Here is a 15653-nt window from a genome sequence, read left to right as displayed (position 1 = left end):
CTTTCCTTCTTGCCTGCAATGAGAGAATGTGCCCTGACCCCAACCCCTGAAGAAGCAACTTTCCATTCCATGTGATCCTGTTCTCTTTTCCAGTTGGCTCGATTATTTATTTACTCATCCATTCAATAAATATTTCTTGCACAACTACTCTACCAGGCATAGTGTTCTCTGGAAACGTTCAGTCTAACGAGAGACCTGAAGTTGACGGTGAGCCTGTCAGATGAGTACTGTGATCCCAGTAGAGGAGAAGCATCCACAAAGGCCTTGAAGCCGGTTAACACAATCAAGGAAATGAATGAAGGCCAATGAGAAGGAAGTGGCATGGGCTGAGGCTGAAAAGCTGTTGGAACACTCACTCCATGCCAGGCACTATTCTAAGTGCCTTACAGATATTAACTCATTTGATTCTCACAATAAACCTAGGAGTGAGTTATTACTATTATCATCTGTTTTACAGATCAGGAAGCTGAAGCCCAGAGCAACCGAATAATTTGCCCAAAACCACACTGCTTGTTAGTGTTAGAACAACATGTTCTAAGGAACCTCCAGGCATGATAAAAGAAGTAACAAAAAAATATAGTAACATAACTGGAACCTATCATCTTTTTTTTTTTCCTTGTATCAATTTAATACAAAGAAAAACATAATAGCTAATTCATGCAAGGGTCAGTGTATTCTGCTGTAACAGAAGGCAAAGAAATATCTGCTCCACTGAATACACAAGCCTGTCACCTCCTACCTTCTTATTTACAACTCTCTTTGCCTAGGACATGAATCATAGTAATATTCCACTTCTCATGATTACAAGTAAGGCCTTGTGCTGTATGAGAGAAAACAGTTTAACCATTTTTTAAAATCCCAAGCAATTTGAAAATCATAAAAAATACGAAGAGGCAAATATTCATAAAAAGTGAGAAAAGAATTACTGTCAATTCTTTCAGCTACCAAAGCTAAATTTTTAACTATGTCAAGGAATTCAATTAAGTTTTAAAAAACATTTACTGAATGCAAATTTGCCAGACACTGTACTAGATGCTGAAAATACAAAGATGAATGAATATACACTCCTTATACCTCTGTGATCTCACAGTCTAATGAGGTGAGCAGACACGTGTACAGGCAATTACCAGAAAAGTAATAAAAGGAATGCTAGCTAGAGGAGGGAAAAGGGATGGGCAGGAAACAGAGAGGTTACATTTGACGTGTATTAAAAGATTCATATGAATTTGCAAGGCTGATCAATTTGAAAAAAGAATTATAAGCAAAGAGAATAACATATGCAAAGTTATGAAAGAACATATTATGTTCATTATGTCTAAGGTATAGGCTATATAATGTATATTTCCTGAGTGCTGGTAATGAGGTGGCAAATTGCTGTGAATGGCATGCTAAGGAGTTCAGACATTATCCTAAGTAATGGGAAACCACTGAAGGATTTTGTAAAGGACTATGGTGCAAGAGATTTGTTTTTTTGAACAATTACTCTAACAGTAATATAGAAGGTGGATGAGACAAGGAAATCAATTAGAAGCCTATTGTAGTTTTCAGGTAAATGATGATGAAAACTTATACTAGAGTGTAGCGGTAGGGATAAAAAGGGGGAAACGGTTTTAACCGATATTTAAAAGCAAAACTGAAAGACTTGGTAACTTATTTGGTATCAGAAGAGAGGGAAGAAGACTGTAACTCTCAAATGTATGACTTCAGCCACTGGGTGGGGAAGCAGAATGTGGGCAGAAATTGAGATTGTCACCTTCTGTGACTGTCACCTTCTGTGTAGCACCATCCTACTCAGGGATCTAGAACACTGCTTATTGTCTACCACATCAAGTCTAAATTCCTATTTATGTACAACAGAAAAATCCCTCCATTTTCTTGCCTGCCCCTTTCATTCTAATTACCACCCTTTATCCTCAAGCTCTGATATGAGATATAGGTTGAGTATCCCTTATCCAAAATGCTTAGGATCAGAAGTGTTTCAGATTTCGATTTTTTAAAGGATTTTAGAATCTGCATTATACTGACTGGTTGAGCATTCCTAATCCGAAAATCTGAAATGTGAAATGCTCTTCTGAGCATCCTGTCAGTGCTCAAAAAGTTGCAGATTTTGGAGCATTTCAGATACCAGATTTTCAAATTAGGGATACTCAAACTTACACGTACAAAAGCTGTCTTAAAAAAGACAAGCCAACTTAATCAGTTTCCTTATTTACAACATTCAAAGACTGGAGAAATTATTCACAATCAGGGCTCAGCACCAGAATCACCTGTGGAGCTTTTAAAACTGTATAAAAACCTGGGTCTTACAGCTAGCGATTCTGATTCTGCAGGGCCCCAGCAGCTGTAGTTACAAAAGCTTCTCAGGTGGCACTGACAAAACCCCCAGCTGAAAACAGGTTATGGAGATAGATGAATTTTCAGCTAGTCAGTTTTTCATTTTGAAAGGAGACTAAACTAGCAGTTAAAGTCAGATTTGATTTCTTCTCTTATTTCATAACATTTTGAAAGTCAAAGTTAAATAAAACTAAATAATATGATACCATGGAAAGAATATGGTACGCTGAAGCTGCAGTTCAGGTCTGAGTTCCTCCACTAAAAAGTTCTGTAACCTTGGGCAAAGTACCTGACCTTTCCTCTAAATCTTACTTTCTCAGTGGATAAAATGAAAAGGCTATATAATAAGATAAGCTGTTTGATTCCTGACCTTCAAAGTTAGCCCTAATTTAAAATGGATGGCTGCACTAAATGCTTTGTGTTTAAAAAAAAAGAAAAAGAAAAAGTATTTTGAAGCACTTTTAAAAGACGGAACATGCTGGGCATGGTGACACGCCTGTAGTCCTACTCGGGAGGCTGAGTGGGGAGGATCACTTGAGCCTGGGAGGCAGAGGCTGCAGTGGGCCAAGATCACACCACTGCACTCCAGGGTAGGCGACAGAGTGAGAGCCCACCTCACTGTGTGTTGTCGGGGAGAGATGGAACAACTACTTCAACCCCCTTTCTGGTGTCTTTTTTATGTTAATGCAAAGTGATCACTGAAGCAGCACAGAGTTAAAAAAACAAAAAAAAAAGAAAGTCAGAGACAGAGACCCAGTTAACTCTCACAGCAACATCACAGGTCTACTTTTTAGAACAAAGGCCAGATGTATTTGTCTGAAATCAAGTAAAACTGTGGCATGTAGTGATTCTTTACCATTACTGGCCAACCACTAATGCTCGGACTCACGGGAATTCAATGCATGCATATAGTTAGTTGTTTAACAAACACTGTAACATTAGTAAGTTTATGCATAAAGTGTTAAATAAAAACATACGCTTCATGTTAAAGAGATGCATCTTGCCAGGAAGAGCCAGTTCTTTTTTAGAATGTAGATTCTATTAACATTGCTGACTGTAAATTTGCATCATGAACTGAACTCACAGAAGCAAGTATTTGTGGCGAACTTACAAAGTAATGTAGAATTCGAATACCTTTTAAAACACTTCCTAATTGTTTTTTGTATTTTTAGCAGAGATGAGGTTTTGCTGTGTTGGCCAGGCTGATCTCGAACTCCAGGCCTCAAGTGATCTGCCTGCCTCGGCCTCCCATACTGCTCAGATTACAGGCGTGAGCCAGTGCGCCCAGCCTCAATAGTTGCTATGAAACATTTAGTATTCTTACCTAGCACTGACCTAGACAGTTTGAAGTACAAAGTACAATAGGTCAGATCCCTGCTAACGAGGCCCTAAAGTTAGAAAAAGAAAACATACATGGAACAATCCGTGACTAAGACAGCTAACTGCAGTCAGGTGTTCCACTGACCAGCATAGAAAATAAAATACAACAGAGGAACTTGCTATCTATACAAAGCGGAAGTCAGACAAACACTAACAGCCTCAAAGCAGGTCGAGGTCTTGAAAGATACATATGAAGAAGTAGAGAAGAATTAAACATGAAATGGTAAATTATACAACCTGTGCTACCGACCAAATGTTTGTGTCCCCCCACCAAATTCAGATATTGGAATTCCAATCCTCAATACGAGAGACAGGACAGAATTTCCTTCCTCTCTCTCTGTTCTCCACCAAGTGAGGACACAGTAAGACGATAGCCATATGCAAACCAGGAGAAGGGCCCTTACCCTAATCCAACCATCCTGGCACCCTGATCAACTCCTCAGCCTCTGGAACTGTGAGAAATAAATTTCTGTCGTTTAAGCTATTCAGTCTATGGTAATTTGTTATGATAGCTCAAACTAAGATAATCTTAACACTTTTGTGATATTTATTATTATACCTCCTTGCTCCCACTAGAGTGTTCCTCAATTGGAGACAATGGTTTTCCCACGATTTATTAACCTTCATATCCAAAGCAAATAGACAATTAATAAACATTTGCCGTTTTTATTTTATTTATTTACTTATTTTGAGGCGGAGTTTCACTCTTGTTGCCCAGGCTGGAGTGCAGTGGTGCCATCTCGGCTCACTGCAACCTCCGCCTCCTGGGTTCAAGCCATTCTCCTGCCTCAGCCTCCCAAGTAGCTGGGATTACAGGTGCCCACCACCACACCCAGCTAATTTTTGTATTTTTAGTAGAGACAGGGTTTCACCATGTTGGCCAGGTTGGTCTCAAACTCCTGACCTCAGGTGATCCACCTGCCTCAGCCTCCCAAAGTGCTAGGATTATAGGCGTGAGCCACCGTGCCCAGCCAACATTTGCTGGGCAACATTTTTAACGAACGTGCACTTGACATTTGACACAGGATGGTTTACTGTTTCATGAACAGTGAAACACTCAGAGGGGGCCAGATGTGGTGGCTCACGCTTGTAATTCCAGCACTTTGGGAGGCAGAGGCAGGAGGATCACCTGAGCCCAGGAGTTCGAGAACAGTGTGGTGAAGAGAGTGAGACTTCATCTCTACAAAAAATAAAAAAATTAGCTCCGCATGGTGACACTTGCCTGTGGTCCCAGCTATTTGGGAGGCTGAGGTGGGAGGATCGTTTGAGCCTGGGAGGTAGAGGCTGCATGCAGTGAGCTATGACTGCGCTACTGCACTCCAGCCTGGGTGATAAAGCAAAACTCAGTCTCCAAAGAGAAAATAAACTTCTAACATTGTCTAGTAAAACACACACACACAAGCCCCCAAAATAAAATGAAACAAAAATAGTGAGAAGCACTTTTTCAAATGACTAGTAAAATACTGTATCAGCTCAATGTTGCCCTCTGGTTACAAATCTACATTTTGCAAATAAGCACTAGGACGAGCTTCACAGCCTGTCTCTGACTTACTGCCAGCTTCACCTCCTTTCTTGGCCCTGTCAGTTCTATACCCCTGCTACACCAAACTTCTGCCTGCTCTTTAAACTCACAAGGCTTAGAAAGTTCTTCACCCACTCTGTACTGCGTACTTCTATTCATCTTCTAAAACCCATCATCATTCCTGTGATGTTTTCAGGGAGAGTTAACCCTTGTCTGTGGCTCTCACAGCACTGTGTTCCTACTTCCATTAAACTCAACAGATTATATTATAATCAACGGATTCCTTCCAGAAATCAAGGTACCTAAGGCAGGGGGTCATTCATTTTGATAGTGGCACCTAGCAACATATCTTGTACACAAGAACTAAATAGTTGTTGAATGCAAAAAGAGAACAACAACGTAACAAACATTGCTCAAGCATTCTCAAGTGGAAATGCAGGTGTGTAGGCATACACAATCAAAATGAACTCATACATCTGACAGATGAAGTGGTGATTATGGCTCTGCAAAAGCATTCATTTTTATCAGAAGTATCTGTAATAATGTCCCCTTTAAAATGAACTCTTAGTAAGTATAAAATTCTCCAACTTAGACTTTTTTAATTTTTATTTTTAGAGGTGGGGGATCTTGCTACTTGCCCAAGCTGGACTCGAATTCCTGGGCTCGACAGATCCTCCTGCCCCAGACTCCAGAGAAACTGGGACTACAGGAGTGCAACACTGCTTGGCTAAATTAGAAATACTTGTTACATGACTTTTCAGAACCAATTTATTACAAAGCTAGATACAGTTCTGGCAATAAGACTATCATGAAATCCAAATAATATAGCTGAAGTTTTAAAATGTAAAAAAGCAACCATTAGTAATTCAATATCAGCATCATCCATGAATCTCTGAAATTTGATTTCAGATCTCTAACTTTTCTAAAGCAAGTGTTTTTTTCTCTTTCCCAGTATTTGTGCTTATCTTTTGTGTAAGTCACTTTGCAAAATGATTCAATCATTTCTTAACCCAATCATTTACGGAAGGTTTCAATTTTTAAAAAATCACTAAAAAGTTAAAATGAAGGAAGTTGTGTTATCATCAATTACGTCGAATTGTGAGTAGGATACACATCCTGAAGAGTATAGATCTGACTTTACTTGTACAAACTCCGCCAAATTAAATGTAAACTGTATATATTAACAGAAATTGGGAAACCATGAATTTAAAATTCTAAGAAAAAAATTTCCTTATTTTATTATTAATATTAACAATATTTACAGACGCTTATGGTGAGCCCACTATTTGTCAGACACTTTATGCGAATTCTCCCTGATCCATCCAAAAATCCTTAGGAAAAAATCTGAACCTCAGAGATTAAATAGTCAGAGGCTGACTATTACACAGGTACTAAGTAATGGCCCTGGAATTCAAATCCATGTCTGTCTGGCCCCAAGGGTTATAAATGTATTCCAATGCTAACAATATGTAATACTAAAATAGGAAACCAAATCTCTACAACTCTCCTTGCTTCTTATTTTAAAATTATTATTATTTTTTTTTTTTGAGACAGAGTCTCACTCTGTCACCCAGACTGAGTGCAATGGTGCGATCTTGGCTCACTGCAACCTCCGACTCCCAGGTTCAAGCGATTATCATGCCTCAGTCTCCCGAGTAGCTAGGACTAGAGGCACCCACTACCACACTAGGCTAATTTTTTGTATTTTTAGTAGAGACAGGGTTTCCTCATGTTGCCTAGGCTGGTATCGAACTCCTGAGCTTGGGCAATCTGCCTGCTTCGGCCTCCGAAAGTGCTCCCAGCCTCCTTGCTTCTTTAAACTGCTGAAGGATAAATGCATGGTCCAGTGAATATGCAACTCTTATCTAACCTTCCCAGCACTGAAATAATTATTCTTTGAGGTATTACTAAGCCTTTATGCCTGAAGCTTACGCTTTGTGATGTCTGTTTACTGAAGTCTACTTTGACACTTCTATAGTAAACTGTTTTGAATAGTATATAACAGTAATATCCTTCTACCAGAGTCTAGATGATCATTTCTCCAGAGGGATTTCAGTACTACAAGCTACATAAAAATACCAGCTACTTTCCCCTCAGTGCTACTTAGAGGTAACCTCTAGGGGAAGGTTAAAAAGCCAAGGGAAGGCAGGGCACAGTGGCTCATGCCTATAATCCTAACACTTTGGGAGGCCAAGGTGAATGGATTGCCTGAGCCTATGAGTTCAAGACCAACCTGGGCAACACAGTGAAATCCCGTCTCTACAAAAAAAAAAAAAAAAAAAAAAAATGCAAAAATTAACTGGGCATGGTGGCGTGCACCTTTAGTCCCAACTCTTCAGGAGACAGAGGTGGAAGGGCCACTTGAACCCACGAGGCCAAGGTTGCAGTGAGCCATGATCATACCACTGCACTCCAGCACGGGCAACAAAGCAAGACCCTGTCTCAAAGAAAAAAAAGAAAAAGCCGAGGGAAGCATGTATTTGGATATTAAATGCTCAGACACTAGCCTATAAAAAAATCAAGCAATGGATTAAAAAGAGGCTCTCTATTTGATTAAATAACAGGTGATAACATCAATTTCAAGTATGAATTCCATGTTGGTGAGAGAAAATGAATTTCAATTAAATAAAATTTTTTTTCTAGCAGCTCTGCAAAATTTCACAGCTCATCTGTATTCAAAATCTTCTTCACTGATGGTACTTGTTTAGAAAGGACCAAGAAACAATGTTAATATAGAATTCTTCAAGCATGCTTGTTTGGACAGTTGGATGTGGCTACTTATTCTGGCATCAAAGTAATTAGCATTAAAGATCAAAGGCTTCTGTGTGAATCCAGAAGGCAACCCTGTTTGGATTCTAAGTCACGGAACCACAGAAAGAATCCCATAAATCAGCTTCCACTGAATTTATGCCTATCATTTCCTTCGGGGCAAATTCATTTTATAAGATACTGGCAAAATAAGAGAGTCAAAACGGGTTGTATTTATTGTTCGTTATTAACTCTTTAAGCAGCAACAGCCATAAAACTGTAGCTATTTCAGCCCTGTTGCTGGTTCAAAAGGAAACTTAATTATCTTAAGTCAACGGCATTTCTAAAATCAATTGTTAGGAAAGAGAGATTAACTGCTATTCTGATGTTGTTCCTAAAGCCAGAACTAGAAAATCCAGATAAATTATGATAATGGAAATAATTGTAAAGAAGAGAAGAGCTTACCAGCTACTTTTTGTATTTACTAATCTCCCAACCAAGTTTTTTTTCTGTCACTTTCCATTCATCCTCTTGTGTTAAAACTCTTTTATCATAACATGAAGGAAGAGCTGTGAGCAGTTTAGAGAACAGCTGCATGTACTCACAGAATCACAGTAACTCGGGCTGAAAGGAGGTTCCAAAGGCCATGGAATTTAACTACCTATTCTGGGAGCATACATTTTTGGCCTATCTTCGCTAAATGGCCAATGGACAGAATGTCTTCTATCTATTGAAGTAGCTCATTGCATCTTATGGTGGCTCTCTTAGAAAGTTCCCCTTTGGGAGGGCTGGGCATGGTGGCTCACACCTATAATCCCAGCACTTTGGGAGGCCAAGGTCGGTGGATCACCTGAGGTCAGGAGTTCGAGACCAGCCTGGCCAAAATGGCAAAACCTCGTCTCTACTAAAAGTACAAAAATTAGCCAGGCGGTAGTGGTGCATGCCTGTGGTCCCAGCTACTCAGGAGGCTGAGGCAGAAGAATCACTTGAGCCTGGGAGGCGGAGGATGCAGTGAGCTGAGATTGTACCACTGCACTCCAGCCTGGGCAACAGAGCAAGACTTAAAAAAAAAAAAAAAGTTCTCACTTAGTAAACTGAAGTCTGTCTCTGTCTTACTATTATTTCTACCTTGTTGTATCTCTAAGAGTCATTAAAAACAAATGTAAACCCTCTTCCATATGAAAAATTTTATTTATCTTTTTCAATTTTTCTTTACTTTTTCCTTTTTTCACTGTTTCTGTAGACATTGACATATGAAGTCCTTTCTAAAGAACATGACCCCTTTCTCCAGCTATCTTTATTCCTTTGAATATTCCTAGTATGAAATGCTATTGAGTTCCCCTGTGTTGGGTAAGGCACAAAAAATTTAATTCAAATGCATACCTAAAATTATTTTAATTTTAAAAATTACTATTTCAAACTTTGAGTTACCTAAACATATTAGCTACCAACTTCAAATCAGATGAGCTGTTGCTCAGACATAGTGAAATCTTCCTTATAAATGTATATACTTATATGAAAACTCCATACATTCAGACTCGAGTATTTTTAATACTATTTAAATACAGTTAGCATTCCTAATCTGAAAATCCAAAATCTGAAATGCTTGAAAATCCAAAACTTTTTGAACACGGATATGACTCACACATGGAAAATTTACACCCGATCTCATGTGATGGAGCATGGTCAAATTTTGTTTCATGCACACAATTACTGAAAATATTGTATAAAATTACCTTTAGGCTCTGTGTATACAGTGTATATGAAACATAAATGAATTTCCTGTTTAGATGTGGGTCCCATCCTCAAGGTATCTCATTATACATTAATATGCAAATATTCCAAAACCTGAAAAAACCTAAAATCTGAAACACTTCTGGTCCCAAGCATTTTGGATAAAGAATACTCAAGCTATAATTAACTGCCCTTAGTTGTCCCTAATGTATAACAGTCAAATGTTCACACAAAATGTTATGTGTTCACTAAAAATTCCAATAAACATTTAAAATACCTTTCTATAAAGTTTTGCTCTGCAATTTAAAGAGGATGAATTATAAATTCTCAAACTATACAATAATTATTATTCTCTTCATGGCTAACAACTTTCACCCAAAGTCAAAAAAAAAAAAAAAAAACCAAAGTCAAAAACTCTGAAGTTTCAAGGCATTTTAGGAATATGATTTCAGCAAGGTCCTGAGATGAACCGAATAATCGTATTTCAAATCCTACTTCACTTTTAAAGTCAGTAGAAGCTACCTATGACATTTCATACATACTTAGATTATTTAGCAGTTCACAAAATACTCAACTGAGTACTTGCCACACAGAGTATTTTGAAAGGTTAACATCATCTAAATTACACTGACAAAATCATTAAATATTCACACACACTTACCCAAGACTCATGGTATAACACTGTTAGTAGATACACTGCATAATCACGGTTCTGCCTCCTTAAAGGGCACCTATTAAAGAGAAAGCGGGAGAAGTCAAAATTCTAAAAACTCAGTATACAGAATAATTTGCAAAATATGCAATATACTAAATACAGAAGACAATGCTTTCAGATATTCCTTCTCTGCTTTAGGAAAACTGTTTTTGGAATAAAAATAGTCTTTGTAGTTCATTACTTGAGGCAGCTAAATATTGGTGTTATTTTAACTTTATTTCGACTATCTCTTTGTTTTCATTAGTAATGGAGTTATTTGTATATGACAATAGCTTTACGCTACTTTTACTATGATTGTGTCCAATCCAAGTTCCCTTCACCATCTCAGTGCCAAGAATCTGCCAAATAGCATGAATATATCTGATGAGTTCACCTACAAAGTAGACATAGGGCTGGGCATGGTAGCTCATGCCTGTAATCCCAGACGGCGAGGTGGGAGGGTTGCTTGAGGCTAGGAGTTTGAGACCAGCCTGGTCAACACAGCAAAACCCTGTTTCTACAAAAATTAAAAAATTAGCCAAGCATGGTGCTGCACACCTGTAGTCATAGCTACTTGGGAAACTGAGGCAGGAGACTGCATAAGCCCAGGAGTTCAAGGCTTCAGTGAGCTATGACTGTGCCCCTGACCTCCAGCCTGGGTGACAGAGTGAGTGACTCAATCTCTAAAAAAATTTAAAAATATAAATAAGACGTAAGTATAGAAAGATGATAGATGTTAACCTTGGTTTTCCCAGAGCTGATTCTTTTAAAAATGAGTTACACTGATTCTTTTAAAAGTGAGTTACACTATACAATGCCGTGCTGTTGCTGCTGTATTTAAAATGAAACTAATAACCTAAAATTAGGTAAAACGTCTACATACATGAGATGACACATTGAGCTTTAAGGATAATGAAATAATACACAGAAAGATACAATTACTTCCAATTTCTTTAAATATCAAATAAAACCATCATATGACAAATAACTTCAACTATACTGCTTATTCTGTACTTATATTTATTTAAGTCCTCTACTCTAAATAATTACCATAAAACATAGCCATACACTAAGACTTGTAAAACTAGCTAAAAAAAAAAAAAAAAAAAGCAACATTATTGGATACTCACAGAATTTCACACAATAACATTTTAAAGGCGTTTAAGTTGCATGAACTAGAAAAGCCAACATTATCTAAAGATAGTAAAAGGACTATTCCTAATACAGTTCAAATCTACTTTCTCCCATATGGTAATAATCACAAACCATGGCCCCATGGCTGTTTCTGCCTCCACACTGTTGCAGTCTCTGCATGTGTCAGGCTCCTTCTTCCCACCACTGTGAATCATGAGACCTAATCAGAACTGACAACTCCAAATGCTTTCACACAGGGACGGGCAGGAAGACAGCAGATTGGTCCACTTAGTTATCTCTAAAAGTGGGTCTTTTATATTTTGACATAATTTGGAAACAGCTAAAGTATAATTCTAAAAATAAAATAGCCATTTAGTGAAAACATACCAATAACCTTTCTTTACTTCAAATAGAAATGACCCAATTTATAAATTCATATATGATAGATTTAGTATTGCCTTTATAAACATCTGTCCTGGCTCTGAGATTTTGATTATTTACAAATGTGCTTTGATCAATTCCACATAGACCATTTAATAATTTTACTTTTGAACTGTAAGATTTTTATATGCTTTGAATGTATAAAAGCCTGCTTAAGCATTAATCACTAGCAAATCACACTTTTTTCTTCTAATATCTCTCTTGAGTTTTATATACATGGACATATTAAAATCAAGGTTAAAAATAACATTAAATTAGCTAAGCATGCCTCTGCATAAAGATCATGGCAATAGTAGGCTAGTATGAGGACATTAAAACTATGAATTAGAGAACTCTGCTTAATAAGAAAAGGCTACCCCCTCCCCCGTCTTCAACAAAATTTCTTTAAAAAGGACTGCCAAGGAATTGAAAGACAATGGGGAAACTCATGTGACCAGTAGGCTGAACTGTTTTTCCATTACCTATCTGTTTTTATGGTAAGCACATCCGTGGTCTTGCAGTATCGCTCTCCTACAAGTTTAATTAATTTCTTCTTTGCGTGGTCATCTAAATTCAAACTGGAAAGCTTTACCTTAAAAATAAGAAAAGCTATTTGAAAAAATAATTTCATATAATTGTTTAGTGAAAAAAAAGGTAGCAGTGTTATTCCTATTAACATTAAATCCACTAAAAAGAAAGCTTTTCAAACTCCTTTCTACACAGAGCAAGCAGTTGGGACATATTATAAACTCTGATCTTACTCATGGAAACAAAAAAAGGGAGGGGAACATACATACTGTTTGAAGCTCTTTGAAAGTTCTGGGCATTAGTGCCTTCCCTGAAAGAACTAATGACATTATCTGGTAAATAAATGAAATTATGGTGCTTATGAGTAGCACTAATAGAATTAAACTCAATTAGTGTTAGTAAAGTTGGAATATAGAAATAAATAGATAAAACATAAGAGCTTAAAGAAATTTCTACCATGCAATTATGAGACTTGTATCATTACAACAAGTTCTACAATGCAATTATGAGACTTGTATCATTGCAACAAGATTTTTTAAAAAGCTACAGATATCTCATGGAAGCTGGAATACAGCATTAGGGAAGGAAACACTTAAAAAATTCATTTAGCTCAACATTTCTCAAAACACTAGTCCCACAGGCTAAGAAGAATTTTTTTTAAAGGCTCTTTCTGTTGAAAATGTTTAGGAAATGCCGAGGTAAATTGGGTTTTTTAAGGTAGTATTTCTTAGAACAGATAATATGCTAATAAGCATCTTGAAATTTCAAAATGTAGGGTTAATATGCAATGATTCTCAAATTTATTTGACCTCAGATTCCACTTTTCAAGGGACAGTTCACAACCCTAGTCTTCCTTAGACATATTTTAGGAAGCGCAAGACCAAAAGAACACACTTTTTAATTTGCAGAGAATAAGGGCATGGGCTAAAGGTATTATCTAGAGATGAATATGTTTGATACAAGAAGATAGGCTGGGCACAGTGGCTCACGCCTCTAATCCCAGCACTTTGGGAGGCTGAGGTGGGCAGATCACCTGAGGTCGGGAGTTCGAGACCTGCCTGACCAACATGGAGAAACTCCATCTCTACTAAAAATACAAAATTAGCCGGTCGTGGTAGCACATGCCTGTAATCCAAGCTACTCAGGAGGCTGAGGCAGGAGAATCGCTTGAACCCAGAAGGCGGAGGTTGCAGTGAGCTGAGATCGCGCCATTGCACTCCAGCCTGGGCAACAAGAGCAAAACTCAGACTCAAAAAAAAAAAAAAGAAGATAGGTTAGGTTAGATACCGGAATACAATTAAATAAGGTAAAGATTAATCTTCCAGGGAGAGCACTAAGAATAAAAAAAGAGCTGTAACTATATGAAGAAAAAAGGCTAAATAGGATTTTGAAATCTGTTTGGTTTTCTGTAGCTTCAATAACCCTGTACACTTCCCTCAAGACATCAAAGTATAGTAGCCTATTTATTTTCCCATTTTTTTCTCACTGAATTGAAACCCTTGAGGGCAAGAATGATGTCTATCTTGTTCTTGGCAATGGCTTAACACTTAAAATGCATGCAATAAATACTTGTGGAATGAATACATAAATTTTTAAAAGCAAGGATATATTGTTTTTCAAAGCACTGTAAATTTTTGTATTTTGTATTTGAACTAGAGAAAATAGATAAATACAAATGCACTCTTAAAAATAACTCAAGTAATATGAATACCGACTACTAACTCTCAATTAGACAATGTGAATCACCAGTCTTCTGGAAAGAGAATGTATCAACCACCAGGTTACTGACTTGATAGATAAAATAAGCCATTTTATACTCTGATTAAAACAAACATGAAGAATTTTTTACAAAAAATAAAATATACCTTTATTATGATTATGAATACACAAATATATGCACATATGCATGTATACAGAGGGAGTAAGGAGAGAAAAATGAATAGTTTTTACATTAGGATAGTGAGAATGTCATGATTTTGCTTTTTTTAAACCTCCCTTCGATGAAATCATAATAATGTTTAACAATAAATTTAAAAGTTTCAAAAGCTTAAAGTATTGTAGCTTTTTATATAAGAAGTGGTCCAAAAAAAGGCAGCAAAGCTGGTCATTACTGTAACAATGTAATGTAAGATCACATTCACATTCATTTAAAACTCACATTAACATACATTTTAATGTTCAAAAACTATATGGAGTTTATGCCAAAAATCATAAATATTTCAGCAACAGCTGTGTGGTGCACTCACGCCACCTGGTAGCACTCAAAGGCACTGCAACATTGTAGTCTTTAATATGGGCTAATACTTTAACCTGGGCTGAGTGGCATTCACTGTCTTTTATCAAAATTCAAAGTACTTACGTATTTTGCCCTCAATTGCTACTTTTCAAAGAATCAATATAATACTGTTAACATTATCCCCAAAATAACGCTGATATTGCAAATCACAGGAGGTGTTGGTTTTATATATATATATATATATATATATATATCTTCAAATGCCTACATTTTAACACAAAAAGAGCTACATAAATTGATAAATATCTAACTTGTGAAATATTTTCTCTACATGCAAGTATATGTGGTTAAAGAATGCTGGTATTACATAAAAGACAAGAATTGGTTTGATTGGTAGATTTGCCATTTAATATGTTACCTTAAACAAATCATGTTACCTCCCTGAGACTGTTTCCTCGGGAACACTTAATTCCAGAATTTTTATCAGAAATAAATGAGATTAATAGAAGAAAGCACTTTTGAAGTAAAGTTATATATAAGTTGTTTTTAATCCTAAACTACTTTTATGACTATCAAAAATGTTTTTTCTGTGAATTAAAAAATGTGAGTATGTTCAATAGTTTCTAACAGTTGACTACCTTCACAAGATTGCTTTAATCATACTGGACTGCATGTGTTTTAGTTCATCTGTTTGACCTACGTTTACCCTTGAACTACATGGCACATCCAGGACGCTACCATTGAACCTCAACAGCCAGCACGTGGAGTGCCGAGTCTAGCAGGGCAGATGTGAAGTCAGCAGAAGGGGTACAAGGGAGCAATCACAGGCTAGCACAAGGCACAGAGGACAAGAGGCAAAGCATGATATAAGAAATGAAATCTGGTGCCATCCTTCAAATAAAGCAATGAGATTATTTTTGTGT

General features: G+C 37.0%; 1 protein-coding gene across 2 annotated transcripts in view; it reads right to left on the bottom strand.

Annotated features, from left to right (window-relative positions):
• Positions 1 to 15653, bottom strand: part of MRPS35 (mitochondrial ribosomal protein S35) — a 42057-nt gene that overhangs the window by 6773 nt on the left and 19631 nt on the right. For both annotated transcript variants that reach the window (NM_001194252.3, XM_015151149.3), the window contains 2 exon segments: positions 10380 to 10449; positions 12449 to 12558. In NM_001194252.3, coding sequence (NP_001181181.1) covers positions 10380 to 10449; positions 12449 to 12558 — 180 coding nt within the window.

This window comes from Macaca mulatta, chromosome 11 (assembly GCF_049350105.2).
Source record: "Macaca mulatta isolate MMU2019108-1 chromosome 11, T2T-MMU8v2.0, whole genome shotgun sequence".
Taxonomy (NCBI): domain Eukaryota; kingdom Metazoa; phylum Chordata; class Mammalia; order Primates; family Cercopithecidae; genus Macaca; species Macaca mulatta.
The sequence above is the reverse complement of the archived record's forward strand: the minus strand, read 5'-3'. Positions and strand labels throughout refer to the sequence as shown.